At 43.5% G+C, this 19,327-nt stretch overlaps 1 protein-coding gene across 4 annotated transcripts in view; it reads left to right on the forward strand.

Moving 5' to 3' along the window:
• PRKCB (protein kinase C beta) overlaps nt 1-19,327 on the forward strand; it is a 318,066-nt gene that overhangs the window by 201,823 nt on the left and 96,916 nt on the right. For all 4 annotated transcript variants that reach the window (XR_003205040.2, XM_025855449.2, XM_025855448.2 and 1 more), the window contains 2 exons: nt 10,215-10,371; nt 11,604-11,738. Coding sequence is in view for 3 of the 4 variants with exons in the window: in XM_025855449.2 (XP_025711234.1) it covers nt 10,215-10,371; nt 11,604-11,738 (292 nt within the window). In the remaining variant the exon portion in view is untranslated. The remainder of the gene's footprint in view (nt 1-10,214; nt 10,372-11,603; nt 11,739-19,327) is intronic.

Genomic DNA, 19,327 nt, shown 5'->3' on the forward strand with positions numbered 1-19,327 from the left:
AAAGACACTGCTATAGAATGAGAAGGCAAGCTACAAGCCGGAAGAAAATATTTGCAAATCACGTATCTGACAAAGGACCTGTATCCAGAGTAAAGAATTCTCAGACTCCTAAGTATAAAAACAACAGCCTCACTACAAACACACCAAAGACTTGAACAAACATACCACCAAAGATGATATAAGGATGGCAAATTCATTCATGAGAAGATATTCGATATCATTAGACGTTAAGGAAAGGCAAGTTAAAGCCACAGTGAGATACCACTACACCCCTATTAGAATGGCTAAAATAATAATGATAATAAATACTGTGAATACAATGTGCTGGCAGGGATGCAGAGCAAGAGGAACTCTCGTTGATTGCCTGTGGGAATGCTAAATGGTAAAATCCCTCTGGAAAGCTTTACACACACATATCATAGGTAATACTAGCTTCATAAAATAAATTAGGAAGTATTCCCTTTCTTCTCTTTTCTAGAAGAAAAAGTGTTATTTCTTCTTTAAATGTTCGGTAGAATTCCACAATATAAATTTCATTTCAAGCACTTCTTTATATATATATATATATATATATATATATATATCCCCACACACCATATGACTTAATGAGCCCACTTTTAGGAGTTTACCCTTGAGAAATGAAAACTTTATGTTCACACAAAAATCTATGAATATTTATAGTAGCTTTCTTCGTAATCACCACTAAAATGTCCTTTAGTGGGTGAATGGATAAACAAACAGTTGTACAGACGTACAGTGCAATACTACTCATCAATAAAAAGGAATTAACTACTCATACATACAACTTGGATGCCTCTCAAAGACGTTATGCTAAGAGAAGTCAATCTCGAAATGTCGCATACTATATGATTCCACTTATATACCATTCTTGAGAAGATAAAACCATGGTGATGGGAAACAGATCAGTGGTTGCCCGAGGCTGAGAGGGGGTGGAGGTTGTGACTACAGAGGGGCTGCACAGGGGATTTTCCTGGGGTGATAGAATTGTTCTGTATCCTGGTTGTGTGACGGTTACATGAATCTATACATGTGTTAAAATTTTCAGGAGTATATACCAAAAGAAAAAGTTAATTTCACTGTATGCCAATTTAAGAAATTAAATAAATGCCGTAGGTCGAAAGTAAATGGATAAAAGATGGATGGAAGGAGGGAGGGAGGGAGAGGGAAGAGAGTGAGAAGGAGGGAGAGGAGAGAAAGAAAAAGAAATAAAAAGAGGGAGAGTAGGAGGGAGGAAATAAGTCAAAAGACTGAAATGAAAAAGGAGCTGGCCAAGAAGAAGGTATAAGCAAGAAGGATAGTATGCTATATACCAGGTAATTTATCTTTTTTAAAAGATTTATTTATTTGAGAGATAGAGAGATCACATATGAGGGGGGAGCAGAAGGAGAGGGAGAGAGAGAAACCCAAGCAGACTCCCCACTGAGCACAGAGCCTGATGTGGGGGCTCGATTTCATGACCCTGAGATCGTGACCTGAACTGAAACCAAGAGTCAGATGCTTAACCAACCGTACCACCCAGGCGCCCCGCTATGATACCAGGTAGTTTAAAATAGTAAATTAAAATGCACAGAAACAGTGAATGTGGGAATGCCTACTGCATAAAATATAATCAGTAGTATGGAAACAAATTTTAGGAGTGCTCCCAGATGGTGGAGGAAGCTAGACCAAGAAATGAATACAATCGTGAAAAAAATGGTAGATGTAGAGGACAAACAATATTTATCCAGGGGTAAATGGGTATCAGATGTTCCTGGAGAAAAGACCGGGGCAAATGGAAAAGCACCTGTATCCAAAGTAGAGCTCAAGATAAAGAATGAACTGTACAGAAAAAATATTTTAATTGTGCAAGGTAAACACTAAGACTGAAAAGTGGTCATGAATCTCAAATAACATAGTGTCAAAATACATAAAGCAAAAAGTAGTCAAAATGAAAGGAGAAGTGTACAGAAATACCATAGCAGGAGGGTCTTAAAACATACTTTGTCAGTCTTTGACAGATAAAACAAGTAAAAAAAACAACATGGATATAGATGACTTAAATAATTTAATTAGAGTAATTCCTAATTTCCTCTATCTTAAAGCCTGTGCCCTTTAATGAGACAATCACCTTTTTCCTTTGCACATAATTGGTGATATGTTAGCTTGCAAGGAAATCCTCACTAAATCCACCCCCCCAATGCCCACAAATTGCTCAGCCCACATTTTCATAATGGAACTAGAAATCCACGACACAAACATATGAAACAGAAGATCATTAGGCAGATAAGAAGGAATAGGAATCTATGAGAGCCTTAAGAATGAGAGCTCCTGATGTCACTTCTGCCAAGAATGGGACAGGCAGTTGATTAGGGTCGCCCCATAGGGTGGATAGGAGGTGTGGAGGACCAAGCTGTGGTTAGTGACCAGGAGTGTTTGTGCTGGTCCCAAGCCCCCACGTATGATGCTTTTCTCTAGGAACACTCTCTATGCCATGTGTCACTGATGGTCAGAGGTACCTAGAGAGGATGCTCTTGAAAAGACAAGAGGGGGGAGATGTGGCAGTCCCTGGCAGAATGACTCCATAAGGGCAGGCTCAGGAGAGACGTCATACTGTAGCAGTGCACAAATGCACCAGAGCGAAGGAAGAGTTGGGGGGGTCAGAGGGTTCGATGAGATCAACAAAACTGGAGTAAAGGGAGCAGGGAAGTAGGAAGTTAAAAGGTGATCGGCGGGGTTGGAGGAGTATCATTCCAAGTAAAGCTTCAGGTGCCTGGGTCGGGATGGAGAGGCGGTCCTAACAGGAAGAAGGTAGATGTGTCACATTTGGTTTCAGATTATCTATTGTGTCTTGGTACCTCCTCCAGATTCATTTGTATGAAAATCACATTGGAGGGATACTCTTTTAGCCTGGAGATGTATCTGGATCGTTATATAATTTGATTTGAATTCTCCCAAAGGAGAAAGGGAATCAGCATTTGCTGAGCCTCTGCCATGTGCTTTAAATTCCCCTGTAACGCTACTGTCCTCCATAATTAGGGTCACCCTAAAAATCCATCGTCCAAAGTGGAACTCTTTTGAGAGTGAAGGGATAAATGGTATAAACTGAGGCTGTCCTGGGCAAATGGGGATGAATGGTCCCCCGAACTATTATCTACCATCCCGCTGAGTCGTCTGTGGTTTTACCCGCATTTTGGAGAAGGGGGTGGGGAACCAAGGCTCAGAGAAATCATTTAACCAAGATCACCCAATTAAGTGAGAGTCAGGGCAGAGGTAGGATTCAAACTGGGGTCTGTCTGACTCCAGAGTCTGCGTGTTGCTAATTTAGCTCCCGGTCTCCTCTGTACTAACGCTCCACCCTCGTTTCACTTGCCGTGACTTGACAGGCTCTCTTCTAGACAGACACTGTGACGGTCCCAGCTGGAAGTCTGTCAACACAGATAATTAGAGGTGCGATAACTGTACCCCCGCCAGCAGTGGCAGGAAGCCAGCTGTCCCAGGAGCCCTTGGCCACAACGCACTAGGGGTGACCTCAGTGCTGCGTGTGGGTGCCCAGAGACCCCAGGTTGGCTCGCTTTGCGGTTAGAGCCTGTCTGATGAAGCCACAGGGGATGGCCAGTTAAGATGCCTATGGGAAGGGGATTCTGATGGATCCGAGGCTCACCAAAGCCATAGCATCAGAGAATCTTGGGGTTAGAGGAAGTAACAAGTGAATAGGACTTCGAAGGGACACAGATCCAGGGGTAGACTTTGGAGCAAAGGGCCAAAGAAGCTTGTAACTAGAGAGGGTGTGGCCGGCAGTGGGGAGGGATTGGGGGTTAACCAAAGGCCCAGGTAAGCTGTCAGCCACCAGGGGGCCACAGGAATAGGAAACGAGCAGGGCAGGATAGCAAAAATACATTGGTGGCTCTGTCATTTTTTTTTTTTTTTTAAGCCTCTTGAGTCTCTCTGCTCCCATCCCTGCTGTGATCTCAGGGTAGGTGCTGAGGGTGTCCATCTGATCTCAGTGAGGTAATCCCAGATCTGTGTGTTGTTCACCAAAGGTTCTGTGATCCAGATCATGAGTTTTTGAGCCTCATTCTGCAGAACCCAATTGCTCTATGGTTTTTGGAGAACAGGATGGGGGGCCCTGAAGGCCAAGGGCAGTGGGTTCTTAGAGGCCGGAGATGCACAACTGAGTTGTTTTTAAAAAATTTAGTTTAAATAACACAATTAATACAAAAGTGCTTTCTCTTTGTAATAAATTCAGAATGTGACAGGTAAGGCTGAAGTCTATTTTGCCCACAACCCCAAAACCAGGTTTCTCTACCTCTTCCTTAGATATAGTCATTACATTAAGTAAGTTTGGGGTATATCCTTCCAGGTTCTTTTCTATATATTTAAATTCACATATGACATTGTAGAAAATTTGTTGTTTTATTTTTTTAAGTTTTTAATTTTAATTCTAGTTAGTTAACATGAAGTATAACATTAGATTCTGGTGTACAATGTATGGAAGTGATCCAACACTTCCATGCAGCACCTGATGCTCAGCAGAAAATCTATTGTACTTTTCTCTTGAGGATTTGGAGGGCCCTGTTTTTCAAATCCATTTATTTTGACATAATCTCAAAATTACAGAAAAGTTGCATGGCTAGTACAGGGAACATCCGCATCCTCTTTACCTGATTTACCAGGTGTTCATATTTTGCCCCATTTGGTTTATCACTCTCTCTATTAAATATTTTTATAAATGTATATATATTTTTTTCTGAGCCATCTGACAGTAAGTTGGAGTATATGGTTCCCATTTGCCCTAAATACTTGAGTGTGATGGAACACTACATCAAGAACTAATGATGTAATGTTTGGTGATTAACATAACATAATAAAATGGAAAAAAAAAACAATGTAAATACTTGAGTGTGTATTTCCCAGGAATGAGAACATCCTCTTACACAGGCATGGTACAATGATCCGAATCAGGAAATGTACATTGACCCAATGCTGTGATTTATTCATAGTGGGGATCTACGTTGCCACAATCGAACCGCTGGTGTGCACATTTTTCTTAAAAAAAAAAGAAAGAAAGAAACTTTGTACTGTCATCATCTCTCTTCACCTAGCCATTTTGTTCACCATGTTCGTGCATATAAATAGTCCATGTGATTAACATGTGCATAGTATTTCGCAGTCTGAATTTGCACGGATTAGTTACCCCTTCCCCTGTGGAGGGGCACTCAGTATTTCCTATGCTTTGTCATTGCAGACATCCTCAAACATAACTGAATATTAGTGGGCATTACTTTGAATAGCTGTTCTGGGGACACCTAGGGAGGACAAGTGAGGACCCATGATGTTGAAGGAAGTGCCTTTTAAAGGAGTTGATAAAGAGAAGCTTCTGGTTATCTTTATCTTTATCTCACAATGTATGAGATAAAGGCTTTAGAGCAGCACAATTCAGATTTTTCTAATAGATAGTTGTATTTTGGGTGGTTGTGGGGTGGTGGGTCGGGGGAAAGAGTAGGAAAGTTTTTGAAGAACAATTCTTAGGAAAATAGTTAACCGTGATGCTGTCTTTTTATGGATTCAGCATTGTCTTAGGTAACTTTCAGCAGCACGCAGAAGGCCTTCTTTGCTCTGAGGACCCTTTGATGGAAACAGCCAGACCTCACCCCCCACCTGCTTCACATCCAAGGCGAGCAGTGTTCTCTGGATCAGGACACTTCTCTTCTGTACATTTAGCACACTTCCACCAGGGGGGGAAGGTTGCTATTTCTGCTTTGTGTGAAGCATTTTGTACCATCTGGGCTGGCTGGATTTCAACAAAGATAGTAAAGAAACATTTATCAAGAAAAATCAAAGTCAGTCTCGCCAAGTGTGGTCTAGAGAGATTTGCTTCCTCAGTACATTGTGGCTGGGAAACATGACTCTACTTTGAAAAGCTTCAGGAGGGACAGGCCTTTGGATCTTAGCCTGCAGCTACTGTCACCTGCTCATGATGTGGTGGTTTCGGGAGCTAGAGCTCTTGAGATGTGAATGCCAGCAGGCCCAGAATCGACTCCACTCCATTCCTTTCCACGGCAATTTTTGACCTCTTCAGTGGAAGATAGATCCAAAAGGACAAAAGGGGAAGGAAGGATCTATAAGGGCTAGCGGGAAGATGGAGTCATATCTCAGTCACGAATATTGGGTTTGGGAGAAGCAGAGGCCCAAGGAGGGGTCATTCTTAAAGCACTAATTTTAAAGATTGGCTCAAGACCCCAGCACACACTTGTCTTGTCAAGAGCTCCTTCCGGAGCTGTGAACTCGTAAACTTACAGTAGAAGAAAGTTCTGGTGATGGTCCTGTGGTGTCAGTTCATAACACGGGGAGTGAGGTGGGAAGGGGGTGTGGGCCTTGACAGAAGAGATGTGAGCCGTTCCCACTTGCATATGTGTTGCCAGTCAACCAGACAGACAAGTTTCTGGCACGTCAGCGCGCCTCAGATCATGTTTTTATGCAGCTTTACTCCGTGATAGATGTGTCATTACAAGATCCCAGCCTAGGAACTGGCACATGCTATTTTCCCTGGAAGGCTCAAGAAATGAGAGAAAGCAACAGTTGGAGCTTATATTCTATGGGGAAGATGCATGTGGATCTTAAATTGTATCATCCAGAAACGCTTTACTTAATGTGTGCTGTGTGGACCACCAGCAGTAGCAATATCACCTGGGAACGTGTTAGAAAAACAAGTGAGCAGCTGTCCCTCCAGAGTCACTGAATCAGAATCCATCTGTAGGAGTGGGTCCCAGGAATATGTGCCTCACAAGCTGTGTGGGTGACTCTTATACACACTAAGGTTTGAGGAGCCCTCTGGAAAGGTTCAAGTGGGAAGGTAGATGCCTTATTCTCAAAGAAGAAGACCCAGATGTCCACTTGGAAATGGTTAACTCTTCTTAATAAAAGTGGACAAATGTAATGAGAGGGGACCCTGAATACGTGTAATAATAATAATAAAATGGCAAAAATATAGCTGGCATTTATTGACTATTCCCTGAGAGCCAGGTTCTGTGCTAAACGTGTATATTCTGCATCCGATTATACTCTTACAACAACCCAATGAAGTATGTGTCATCTGCATCTCATTGGTCAAGAAATCGAGGTCCCAAACTGTGAAGTAACTGCAAAGCAAGATGCAAAACCTGACCTCTCGTAGCCTTGTATCCACTACACTATGTGACCTGCCTGTGGACTCATTAGCGATCAACTATACTTTGAATAAATTTGGTTTTCTGTATTCCTGGGGGACAGGATCAACATCTTATCTTATCCCCATGTCCCCAGTGCCTAACGGAATGCCTGGTGCCTCATAGGGACCTGCTTATTGAACTTAACTGAGTCAAAATCAAAGAGGAAAAGTTCTTGCTTTTGGTGCAAGAATGAGGTACAACCTGCATGAGAATGACATGGAGTGAGAATTCAGCCTGTGGATAAATGGGAGGAAAGGCCATATGCTACGGTGCAGAAACACGTCAGTGCAGAATAAGTTACCACGTGCGTCCTTGGGCCTCTTGTCACTCCCCTAGGAGTCCACCAGCCCTTTTTCCATCTCATGTATTCAGTCCCAACCCCTTCCTAGTGATATGATCTTAGACAAGTCAGGTGGCACCACCCTTGCCCCCAACAGCAATGGCTAGCTGCTTGGGTGTAGGAAAATAAAGAGAAGATCTACGAATTTAACTAGGGCTGGGTTGTTTTTTTTTTCCCCCCAGATAAATAAAATGGAAAGAAAGAGGAGCAAGAGAGTTGAGGGGGTTTCCAAGGGAGTGATTATAATGCACTATGAACTCTAGGCTGGGGGTGAATTTTTTTTTTAAGATTTTATTTATTTATCTGACACAGAGATAGAGTGCACAAGTAGGCAGAGAGGCAGGCAGAGGGTCAGAGGGAGAAGCAGGCTCCCTGCCGAGCCGGGAGCCCGATGAGGGACCCGATCCCAGGACCCTGGGATCATGACCTGAGCCGAAGGCAGACGCTGAGCCACCCAGGCGCCCTGGGGGTGAATTAAATAAAGGCAAGAGGGAATGGGGAGAAGATTCAATAAAGATCGTCTCAACAGACTGATTGGTGGTGTAAGACTGGTCACAGTGGAGTACTAAGGTTAATGAACTGGGAAAATAGGGAGAGGCATAGGCTCGTGGGGTACGTGAAGAGGAGATTGAGAAAGTGGTGTAATTTCTGGGATGATAAACTCCAGGGAGGAGGTGACTGTGATAGGGCAGAAGCAAAAGTTATAGGAGGTGAGATGCTGCTTTATCCTCTACTTTCCAGTATTCTGTTTCTATTGTATTATTGTACTTATGGAACACTTAGGAAAAATGTCTTGGGCGCCTGGGTGGCTCAGTTGTTAAACGTCTGCCTTCAGTTCAGGTCATGATCCCAGGGTCCTGGGATCGAGCCCTGCATCGGGCTCCCTGCTCAGCGGGGAGTCTGCTTCCCCCTCTCCCACTCCCCATGTTGGTGTTCCCTCTCTCACTGTGTCTCTCTCTGTCAAATAAATAAATAAAATCTTAAAAAAAAAAAAAAAGAAAAAAATGTCGAATTATAGCTGGGGTCATGGATGTCTATTGTCTTCCTGCCTTTGATGGGATTGCATTTATCATTAACTATGGAGCTATTAATTTCAGATAGCCTTTATCCTGTGAAGGCAATTTCCTGCTATTGTAGCCAATTGCAATGATTCAATGGTTTTCTCCTTTAACCTATACATATAATGAATATTTTAAATAATAGGTTTTCTATGATTGAACCATCTTTGCATTCCTGGTAAGAGTCATTCTATATTAGCCTTCTGGCAGATCGCTTGATTCAATCTGCTAATGTAATACTTTGGATTTTTCTATCATAATTGAGATGGTTGGCACCGTATCCATATGACTCCCATTTTCCCATCTCCTTCCTATGGCTGCCTATGTAACTGGCTTTCAAGTTGACTCCTGGCTAACTTCTTCCTGTTTCTCTAGGCTGATGTTCTGTTCCATCTCATCCTTCCTATACCCAGTTGTGTCTACACTACTGACCCTCTGCTTCCTTTCTTCTTTAAGCCAGTCTCACAGCCTCCTTTACTCAGTGTTCTTCATTGAGGGTGGAGCCTACCTGTAATGCTGCGATATTTTTCCAGCCTTCTCTCTGGGCTGTCTGGGTCATGGTTACGGGTGCCCCGTGGATGACAGGTGCACCCTGGTTTGGAGAGCATCTCTTTCTCTTTTAGCTTTTGCTTTTTGAATTGAGGTAAAATTCACATAACATAAAATTAAGTATTAGCCATCTTAAAGTGTACCATTCACTGGCATTTAGTATATTCACGGGGTTGTGCGACCATCACCCGTATCTAGTTCCAAGAAATGTTATCACCAGTAAAGGAAACCCCTTCCCCATTATGTGGTCTGTCCCCATTCCCCCCTCCCCACCAGCTCCTTGCCACCACTGGTCTGCTTTTTCTGTCTCTGGATTTACCTGTTCTGGGTGTTTCATATAAATGGAATCCTACAACATGTGACCTTCTGTGTCAGAGTGCACAGATGTTCATAGCAGCACTGTTCACTAGAGCCAAAAAGTGGGAACAACCATGTCCAACAGATGAATGGATAAACAAAGTTTGAGGGGTGCCTGGGTGGCTCAGATGGTTAAGCGTCTACCTTCGGCTCAGGTCACGATCCCAGGGTCCTGGGATCGAGTCCCGCATCAGGCTCCCTGCTAGGTGGGGAGCCTGCTTCTCCCTCTTCCTCTGCCTCTCTCTCTCTCTGACTCTCACAAATAAATATATAAAAACATTTATAAAAAAAACCCAAAGTTTGATATATCCATATGAGGGGATAATATTCAGCCATAACTGTAGTACTGACATGAGCCACAGTGTGGATGAACCCTGAAAACATTATGTGTGGTGAAAGAAGCCAGTCTTTCTTGTTGGCTTTGTGGAGCACAAACTTAAGAGAGCATACAGCTAATCTTGGGGGCACAGTGGGTAGAGCAGTATGAAAGTCGGAAATCCGTTTCGAACTCATATAGAGCAGAGGCTACATCTTACCAGTCTGTCTCGCTTTGCATGCCTCTTAGCTATTGATGTTCCTAGTTACAATTCCTGTTAAATGAGTGGGATGCCAAGGACTTGTCCACACGTTGTCCAGCCCTCACTGGTCGATGCTTAAACATTGCGGGGCTATTAATGCTGAAATTGCGTTTTCTCTTTTTAGTAAGAGATGCTAAAAACCTTGTACCTATGGACCCCAATGGTTTGTCAGACCCTTACGTGAAACTGAAACTGATTCCCGACCCCAAGAGTGAGAGCAAGCAGAAGACCAAAACCATCAAGTGCTCCCTCAACCCTGAGTGGAACGAGACATTCAGATTGTAAGTTAAAATTATCGCTGCCCAGCGTGGGCGGTGGGGGTTGGCTTCTGGGCCACCTGAGATCAGAGAGTGCCCCTCCCGGCTTCCATTTCACTTCCTCCCTCACTCCCTCCTTCCCTCTCCTCTCCTTCCCTCCCCTTCCCTCCCTCCCTTTCTCCCTCCTCCCTCCCCTTCCATCTGCATTTTTGCATTGCAAGCCAAGTAAAAATTGGAACTTATTTTTTTTAATAGAGTTGAGAATGTCTGTGGTGTGGGGAGTGGGTGGGATAGAAAGTAGTGTGATGTGTTGCTAGGTGAAGGCAAGTTGTGGGAGAAGCTCTGGTCTCAGTGAAGAGTGGGACATAACCCATAGGGTGTGGTGATAACCCCTCTAGGGCTGAGTCTGTGGATATGGATATGCTGAGTCTGCAGCCTGTTGAGAGTTCTCTGCCACCTTCCATGGAGGATCTTCCTGGGCCAGTGCTCAAGAACCTGGGGTCACTTTTTGATGCATCTGGGCCCACAAGGGTTAGTGACATCAGCCAATATTTAAGGAGCATATTCTGGTTATAAAAAGCACTCTATTGAATGACCTCAGTTCGTTGGCCATTTCATCCCCATTTAACCAATGGGGCTTGTAGAGGTTAAAGAATGTGGCCAGAGTCCCCCAACAAATATGGGGTCGAGGAGGATTCAGCTTCCAACACTGTGACTCTGGAGGCTACGGGCCAAAAGCATGATTCCTTGTGGGAGCCCCATCCCCCCCGTGTCCTCTCTCAGGGCAAAAGTGGGGGTGCACCTCAGCCTCAATCAAGGACATGCCTCAGAACAGTTTCCCCCGACCAGCACTGACAAGACTGCTTCCTCCACAGATGTCCTCAGCCTCATGCTAACTCCCATGTGTGCAAACACTCATGCAGTTATATAATTGATACCCATATTTCTTATAGCGACTATGTCAATAGGGTTTCCCGAACATCACAAACTCTATTAAGACTTAAGGCAGCAGAAGCAGCTAGAACTGCTCCTGTTGGAGCTAGCCCAGGTCCTCTACCCAGCTGAGCCACAGGCTGTGGAACCTGAGAAGCTCTCCCTCCCTGGGGAGCTTGCCTGGGAGCGAAACGGAATATGTTGCTTGCAACAGCTTGTAATCTTTAAAAATTCCTACCTTCGGGCCTTGTCCTCTTAAACATTTCATCTGCTTGAGAAATCACTGTAATGTCCGCTGACTTCTCTCTTTTTGCTCTTGGTAGCCAACTGAAAGAATCAGACAAAGACAGAAGACTGTCTGTAGAGATTTGGGATTGGGATCTGACCAGCAGGAATGACTTCATGGGATCTTTGTCGTTTGGGATTTCCGAACTGCAGAAAGCTGGTGTTGATGGCTGGTAAGCAGGATTTTGCTTTGAAAGCTACCATATAGCTTGGTCCATCGAATATGGGAAGAAGGATGTTTTCCTTTTTGTCCTAAAAGTGAAATACTAAAGCAGAGTCACAGAGTGATGGCTGGTAGATCGGATCTGCCTCATGGAAATGTTTTATTTGGTCCTTGTACTTAAAAAAAAAATCAGTTGCTAGTATTTTCAAAATCGGGACATTTTCCATAAAAATCTGGACTTCTGGGGGTGGGTGCCTGGGTGGCTCAGTTGGTTAAGCATCCAACCTTTTTTTAAAGATTTTACTTATTTTTTGAGAGCGAGAGAGAGCATGAGCAGGGGGGAGGGGCAGAGGGAGAGGGAGAAGCAGACTCCCCACTGAGCAGGGAGCCTGATGCGGGGCTTGATCCCAGGACGCTGGGATCATGACCTGAGCTGAAGGCAGATGCTTAACAACTGAGCCACCCAGGCGTCCCAAATGTCCTACTTTTGATCTCAGCTCATGTCTTGATCTCAGTGTTGTAAGTTTAAGCCCTGCATGCCCAGCATGGAGCCTACTTAAAAAAAAAAAAAAATCTGGATTTCTGGTTTGCAAAGCCAGAAATATCTGGATGCACTGGGTCTAAAAGGCCTGATCTCAGTGTTGTAAGTTTAAACCCTCCATGCCCAGCATGGAGCCTACTTCAAAAAAAAATCTGGACTTCTGGTTTGCAAAGCCAGAAATATCTGGATGTACTGGGCCTAGAAGGCAAGAATTGAGAACAGGTAAGTAGTTAGTTAATGCCTCCTTCAGACAGGACATGAATTTTCTGTTTGCCATAGTCTCCACCACCCCCTATTGCTTTATATCCATCTAACTTTACACAGTTACATGTCTTGACTGGCCCCATGGGCACTAAAGTGGCTCTCACAATATACCCTAAAGATATACACAATCCACTGTCAGATTCTGGCTCTGTAAGAAGATGCTCCTTCGTTGGGACTGCTTACCAAGCCTGGCCACGGAGGTGCTGGGAGGTTACGGCAGTGGTCAGCTGCAGTGTCTCCTTTGTTCTGCAGTTTTTGCTTCGTTCCCTTCTCATGGCAAAAAATCCTTGCTCAGTATTCCCAACGAAGAGACTAGGTGAGCCGCCTTAGCAATTGTTGGTTTCACCGTCATCTGAGTAAAAGGAGTCAGAATACAAAGTCCAACCTGGCACCATAGCTTTGAGCAAAGTGGGGATTACTGGCTGCCCTTCTCTTTAAGAGAAATTGTCTCCTTTCTGAATGGTCTCACTGGGGGCTTTTCCAGTTACAAGTGAAAGAAAATAAAAATCAGACCAGTTTAGCAAGAAAGAGAATGTGTCACCTGGCCCACACATCCTTTCCATTGCTCACCGTACAACCTCCATGTCTCTCCTCCCTGTTCATCGTAGACTTTGTTGTTGTTGTTTTTTTAAGATTTATTTATCTGAGAGAGAGAGAATGTGATCCGGGAGGGCGGGGGGAGCGCAGAGGGAGAGAGAGAACTCAAGCAGACTCCCCGCTGAGTGCAGAGCCCGACACAGGGCTCCATCTCACCACCCTGAGATGAGACCAAGAGTCAGACATTCAACCGACTGAGCCACCCAGGCGCCCTTGTATTTTTTTTTTTTTAAGATTTTATTTATCCATCTGAGAGAGAGAGAGAATGAGAGACGGAGAGCATGAGAGGGGGGAGGGTCAGAGGGAGAAGCAGACTCCCCACCGAGCAGGGAGCCCGATGCGGGACTCGATCCCGGGACTCCAGGATTATGACCTGAGCCTAAGGCAGTCGCTCAACCGACTGAGCCACCCAGGCGCCCCAGGTGCCCTTGTATTTACCACAGACTTTTATTCAAATAGATTTTGAGTCTCTCTCTAGTCCATTCTTGTCACTAGAGATCCGTCAGGTATAAGACAGACATGCCCTCATGGCGCTTAGCTTCTGGAGTGAGAAGAAATGACACCAATGACTAATCAATGACAACATGATGACAGATGTGAAGGAGGATGAAAGCCAAGTGGGTACAAAAAAACAGTGGTACTAAGGTGTGTTAAAGCACAGATCACAAACGGTTAACAACAGAATTCTCAAAAAAATAGGTAAGGAGCATTTGTCACAGTTTTCCTTATAGCTCACGAATGGGGAGACCACGAATATCAATGGCTGATTCTGAAGGTTTGAGAAGCTGAGACTGGTATACCAGGAGACACAGGAATGCTGAAGTCACTTTGCTAAGTTAGAGGTAAAGCCGGCTGCCAAACAGGGCAACGAAATCACAACCTTGGAGGCGATCTGTCTACCAGACTGGAAGAACTTCTTTTTTTCTTCTTCTTTTTTAAAGATTTTATTTTTAAGCAACCTCTACACCCAGCGTGGGGCTCAAACTCACAACCCAGAGATCAAGAGTTGCATGCTTACCCGACTAAAGCCAGCCAGGCGCCCCAGACTGGAAAAACTTCTAAAAGTTAGCGTTTTGTCTTCGCAGAGCTGGGAGGCCATCTGGGCCCTACTGTCTTGTGGATTATAAGTAACAGTTCTAAGTATTAGACTAATAAGTAGTAGCAGGGAAGGAGATAACTATTTAGAAAATGTTCTTGCACGACAGTGAGAGGTCACACTGCCATCTTTTTGCCATTTTCCCATTCCACATAGGTGCGGCAATTCTCCACCAAATACTAGCAAACCAAATCCAACAATACATTTAAAAAGAAAGTCATCCACCACGATCAAGTGAGATTTATCCTGGGGATGCAAGGGTGGTTCAATCAGCATGATACATCACATCAACAAGAGAAAGGATAAAAAAACCATACGATCATCTCAATAGATGGAAAAAAAAAAAAGCATTTGACAAAGTACAACATCCATTCATGATAAAAACTTGGGTGATTTTTCTTAACATATGGATGATCTGACTTCGCATGCTGCCATCAACACTAGTGACAGATTGCATGTTCCTTCCTCTTTAAGTCAGGCGTAAGGACGTTAAGGAGAAAGAATGTATGATCTCCCAGGGGTGTCTAAGTGAGACAGGAGAGAGAGAGCATAATGATAATAATTACCAGAGCAATAGCTACCACTTATTGACTCTTAACTGGATGCCAGGTTCTGCGCTGATCACTTTCCAGGTGTCCTGGAGTCACACATTGATACCCACGAATAGCCTCTTTCTTTTCTGTGATGCACCCAGACTTTCTTAGGCAGTTTCGTGACCTCCTGGGGGTGAGAAGGGGACCCTCCTGCATGTGGTATGCCTTCTGGGCTTGACTGCTGCACAGCAGCTGATCCTGCCTGGTTCCTGAACCCGTGCCCACTGAGGCTGGACGGGTTCCCCTACCCACCCCCGCCAGCTTTGGAACCTCATTTCTGGCTTCCTGCTGGAGTCCCAGGTCCTGGCCTGTTGCCTCTCGTTGTGAGGTCCCTCCACATAGTGTCCCATTTTTCCCACTCCCCAGGCTACCTGTGTGAGCCCTTACTTCTCAGCCTCTTGCATGTGGGCCAGGAGCGCTGTCTGAGTGATCTCTATATCCCTGGCCTGCTGCAGCTGTGATGTGTGGCCCTCCATGTAGGTCTCCGCCCAGGGCAGAGAAGGCTGGGCAAAGCCCCTCTTGCTTTTGCCTTACCCTTGCTCATTTCTCATGGTTCTTCAGGCCCAAATGGGCAGGACTCTCTCCCACTGGTACCACCTCTTCCTGGACTGGTGCCGGTCCCATCTGCTCCCTGGAAAGAGCAGAGTGCAGGGAGGACGAAAGGACTGAGTCCAAAATATCCCCACACGTACACGTCATCATCCTTCAATTCTCCCACCAGTTCTGGGCGGAGTGTCGTTCCTGGGATCAGAGTAGTCAAGCAATATGTGAAAGGACACACAGCCCGTACATGACGGTGCTTGAGTTTGGGTCCGGGTCTCTGGGATGCCAGGGCCTAAGCACATGCACATCCCATTCTGCCTCCTGGTACAGGGGTTTGGCAGAGGCCTAGAAGGTAGACGGGTCGTTTTGACCTTGGCTGTCCTAAGTGGATGGATGCTTTGTGACTTCAAGTGAATCACTTCACCTCTCTGTACTCCAGCCTTCTCAGCCATTACAATTCCATTAGTGAGGGCTAATTGCAGCATCCCTCATCCCTCCTCCTAGGAGAGTTGTGAAATTGATGGAATTATAGGAGGGAACTTTTGCTGAATAAAAGCCCTCTTCAGATTTTGCAGATTAAAGTCCTCTTTTGCAGATAAAAGCCCTCTTTGGATTTTGCAGCTAAAAGTCACCCCTAAACGATTCAGGACCAAGACATCTGTGATGCTGTCTTGACCGTAAATGGATCAAATTCTAGAAATTTGGATTCCTGTCCCTGTGGGGTCTTGGGTGAGTTCCATGCCATCTCCGAGACTCAGTTTCCCCATCCGGTAGGGGATGAGCCCTCCCAGCTCTTCTGTTGTACTGTAATTGAAGACCATGCAGCAGAAAGGCAAAAGACAGCTGTGTGAGTTCCCAGATGTGGCACGCCAGCCTCAGGCCCCTCATCTGCCACTTTGCCACCAGCCCCGCATCTGTTGTCAGATCCACTCCTTTGTTTCTAATTTTATTTGTTTTTGCTGTCTCCTTTCCTTCCCCTTGTTTTCCAGGGGTTCATCTGTTCTGCTATGGTTTATTTTTCTGCAAAGAATGAGCTCTGGGATTTACGTATCAATTCTGTGTTTCAGTCTTCTTTTCTGTGGGTTTGTTGGTGGTTGCCTGTGAATTTCAGTCGAACACTTTGCTAATTTATTTTTCCTCTCTTAACGGACTCTGCTCTTCAGGAATAAAGAACAGGCATTGGAGGGAATAAAGATTTCCTCTGAGCTGTGATGTGTCGCACTCCAGTTTTTGTTGCTTGCTCAGGGTCTGCAGTTGTGTTTTTAATTTCCTTTCAAGCGTGCTTTTATTTGGGCATTTTGGAAATCACTGGTGTTAGCTTTTTGTTTCATTTTTCATTATTAATGTCAAATAACAGTGTTAGTACTTTATGGTCAGAGAATATGTCCTGTACACTTTTCTTTTCTTTCTTCCTTTTTTTTTTTTTTTCCAATTTAGCTTAGTTCAGTGTTACTAAATGTTCTGTGGACACTTAGTAAAAAGATTACCTTTACTATTTGTAGGTCATGCATTTCAGTGTTGATTAGTTCCATCTCAATATAATATCCGGATCTCTTATGGTGTCCTTTTTTTTTTTTAATTTGTTTCATCTGACCAAAATGCACAGTGCTCATTAAGATTCTCCCAGTAACGTTTTTTGGAACATTTTCTTTCATTTCTGATGTTTTTTTGCTTTATATGTGTGTGGCATCATTATTGACTACATAGCTCTTCAAGACCTATTTTCAAAAATGACTGATATCAACACAAAATTATGTCTGTTGCAGTTAATACTCTTTGCCCATGATTTTGCCTTGTTGCTGGCAAAAGTGAATATACATAGCAAGTACCTATATACTGAATCTTTGGGTTCATGGAGGTTTCTTTTTATTTGGAGAACAATACATAAAATTTAAAAAAAAATGAGTAGTAAAAAATAGCATGTTTGAAGCTGATAAATGCTATAGAGAGGGGCACCTGGGTGGCTCAGTCAGTTAAGCGTCCAACTCTTGATCTCAGTTCAGGTCTTGATCTCAGGGTCATGAGTTCAAGCCCCTCATTGGGCTCCACACTGGGCATGGAGCCTACTTAAAAAAATTTAAAAATAAATGTTATAGAGAAAAGTAAACAAGAAACAGGGATAGGGAATGCTGGGGGTGGGAGGAGGGTGATACTCCAATTTATTTAATATAATTCTCAGGAAAGGACTCACTAAAAAGGTGACACATGGCAAAGACCTGAAGGGAGGTGAGGGAGTGACCTTGTGGAAATCTAGGGAGAGATCGTCCCAGATGGCGAGAACAGCAAAAGCAAAGGCCCTGAGGCAGGATTGCGCCTAGTAGGTTTGAGGGTCAGCGAAGTGACCTGTGTGGCTGGAGCTGGATCTCCAAAGGGGTATCAGCGGGGAGCAAGGACTGGCAGGATGAGGGGACCTCGGCAGATCCCACAGGGGCCTTTTAGGAACTTCATCTTCTGCCCAGAGTAAGTTGAGGAGCCAATAGAGGAGGACATCTGATTGACCTTTCAACATCTCTCCTTTGGTTGCAGAGGGGTGAATACTTGCCTAGTGGATCCTGCCCATTTTCTTATGTTTAATCTCAGTCCTTTGATTTGGTATAACACGTGGCATGTTATTGGACTGGAAAACAAACAAACAAACAACCACACCTGAATCCAAAAGTCTTTCTTCTTTTCCCTAAGGAAACGTTTTAATGTTTGTGGTCGTAATTGCCACATTTCCATCGTGATGTTTCAGATTCTGAGGGTTTTTTTTCCTTTCCTATTTCATTTTTTTCTTTGTCTCTTTGTGAACAGACAACTATTGTATAATTGTTAACTTAAATTTATGTTTCTTTAAGCTTTCTTTTGTTATTACTAATAATGTAATTTTGGTCTTATTACAAATCCCACCCCTCCCCCCAAAAAACTAAGGCTTTAGAATCAGACTTCCTGGGTTAGAGTCTCTGCTCCTCCATTTCCTAGCTGTGTACCCCTGGGGAAGTTACTTTGCCTCTCTGACTCCTTTTCTCATTTGGAGATAATAGCAGTAATTATGTCCTAGGATTGTTAGAATACTAAAGTAGTTAATATAAGTGAAGCGCCCAGTGTCTGGTGAATCATAAGCACTCAGGAAGTGGTAGTGATTATTATAAATCACTTTTTAAAGTGAGTATGCTATCTAAAAAGGAGACGATATAATGGAAACCATGAAGTGGATCATAATACCCAGATTTAGCAATTTAACAATTATACAATAGAAAATATAAATAAGAAAGCAAAATACTATCCCGAATCCCATTGTCCAGGGATAATCACTATTGACATTATTAAGAGGTTTTTTCTGTGTGTATTATGTATGTGCTCACGTGTGTGTGTATGAAACAAAAAATGAAATTTTACTGTACATACTGTGTAGCAGCCCTCATTTTTCATCTGACAATGCATTATGAACACATTTCCTTATAATTCAGTAATCTTGGGCAACATCATTTTCCTGTGGCCCGTTCTATAGATCTGCCTCAACTTACAGAATCATATTCTTATTATAAGATGTGTAATGCTTACCTAGAGAAATAATTCTACAGTAAACATACTTGCGGCAAAACTTCTGTGCATAGCTTTAATGATTTCCTAAGAAATTCCTAATCCTGGAATCAACGGCTTTGAGAACATATGTACTATTAAAATGTTTGCCAAACTGTTCTGCAGTTTTTTTCAATTTACATTCTCACCAGTGCTGTGTGATACTTTTCATTTCACCCACACTTGTCAACATCTGGTATTGTAAATTTCAGAAACAATGCAAAGATTATACATATTTTGTTACTAAGTATACATATTTACATAATTTCATTATCATACATATTTTGCTACTAATTATGTTGAATATTTTCATTTGTATATTGTCATTTGTTTGTATTTATAAATGACTATGTCCTGATTTTGCCTGTCATTTTCTTACTGAATTGTAAGAACTTTTTACATAA

This window comes from Callorhinus ursinus, unplaced genomic scaffold (assembly GCF_003265705.2).
Source record: "Callorhinus ursinus isolate GAN/ISIS: 27379988/994484 unplaced genomic scaffold, GSC_fseal_2.0 scaffold85, whole genome shotgun sequence".
NCBI classification, from domain to species: Eukaryota; Metazoa; Chordata; class Mammalia; order Carnivora; family Otariidae; genus Callorhinus; species Callorhinus ursinus.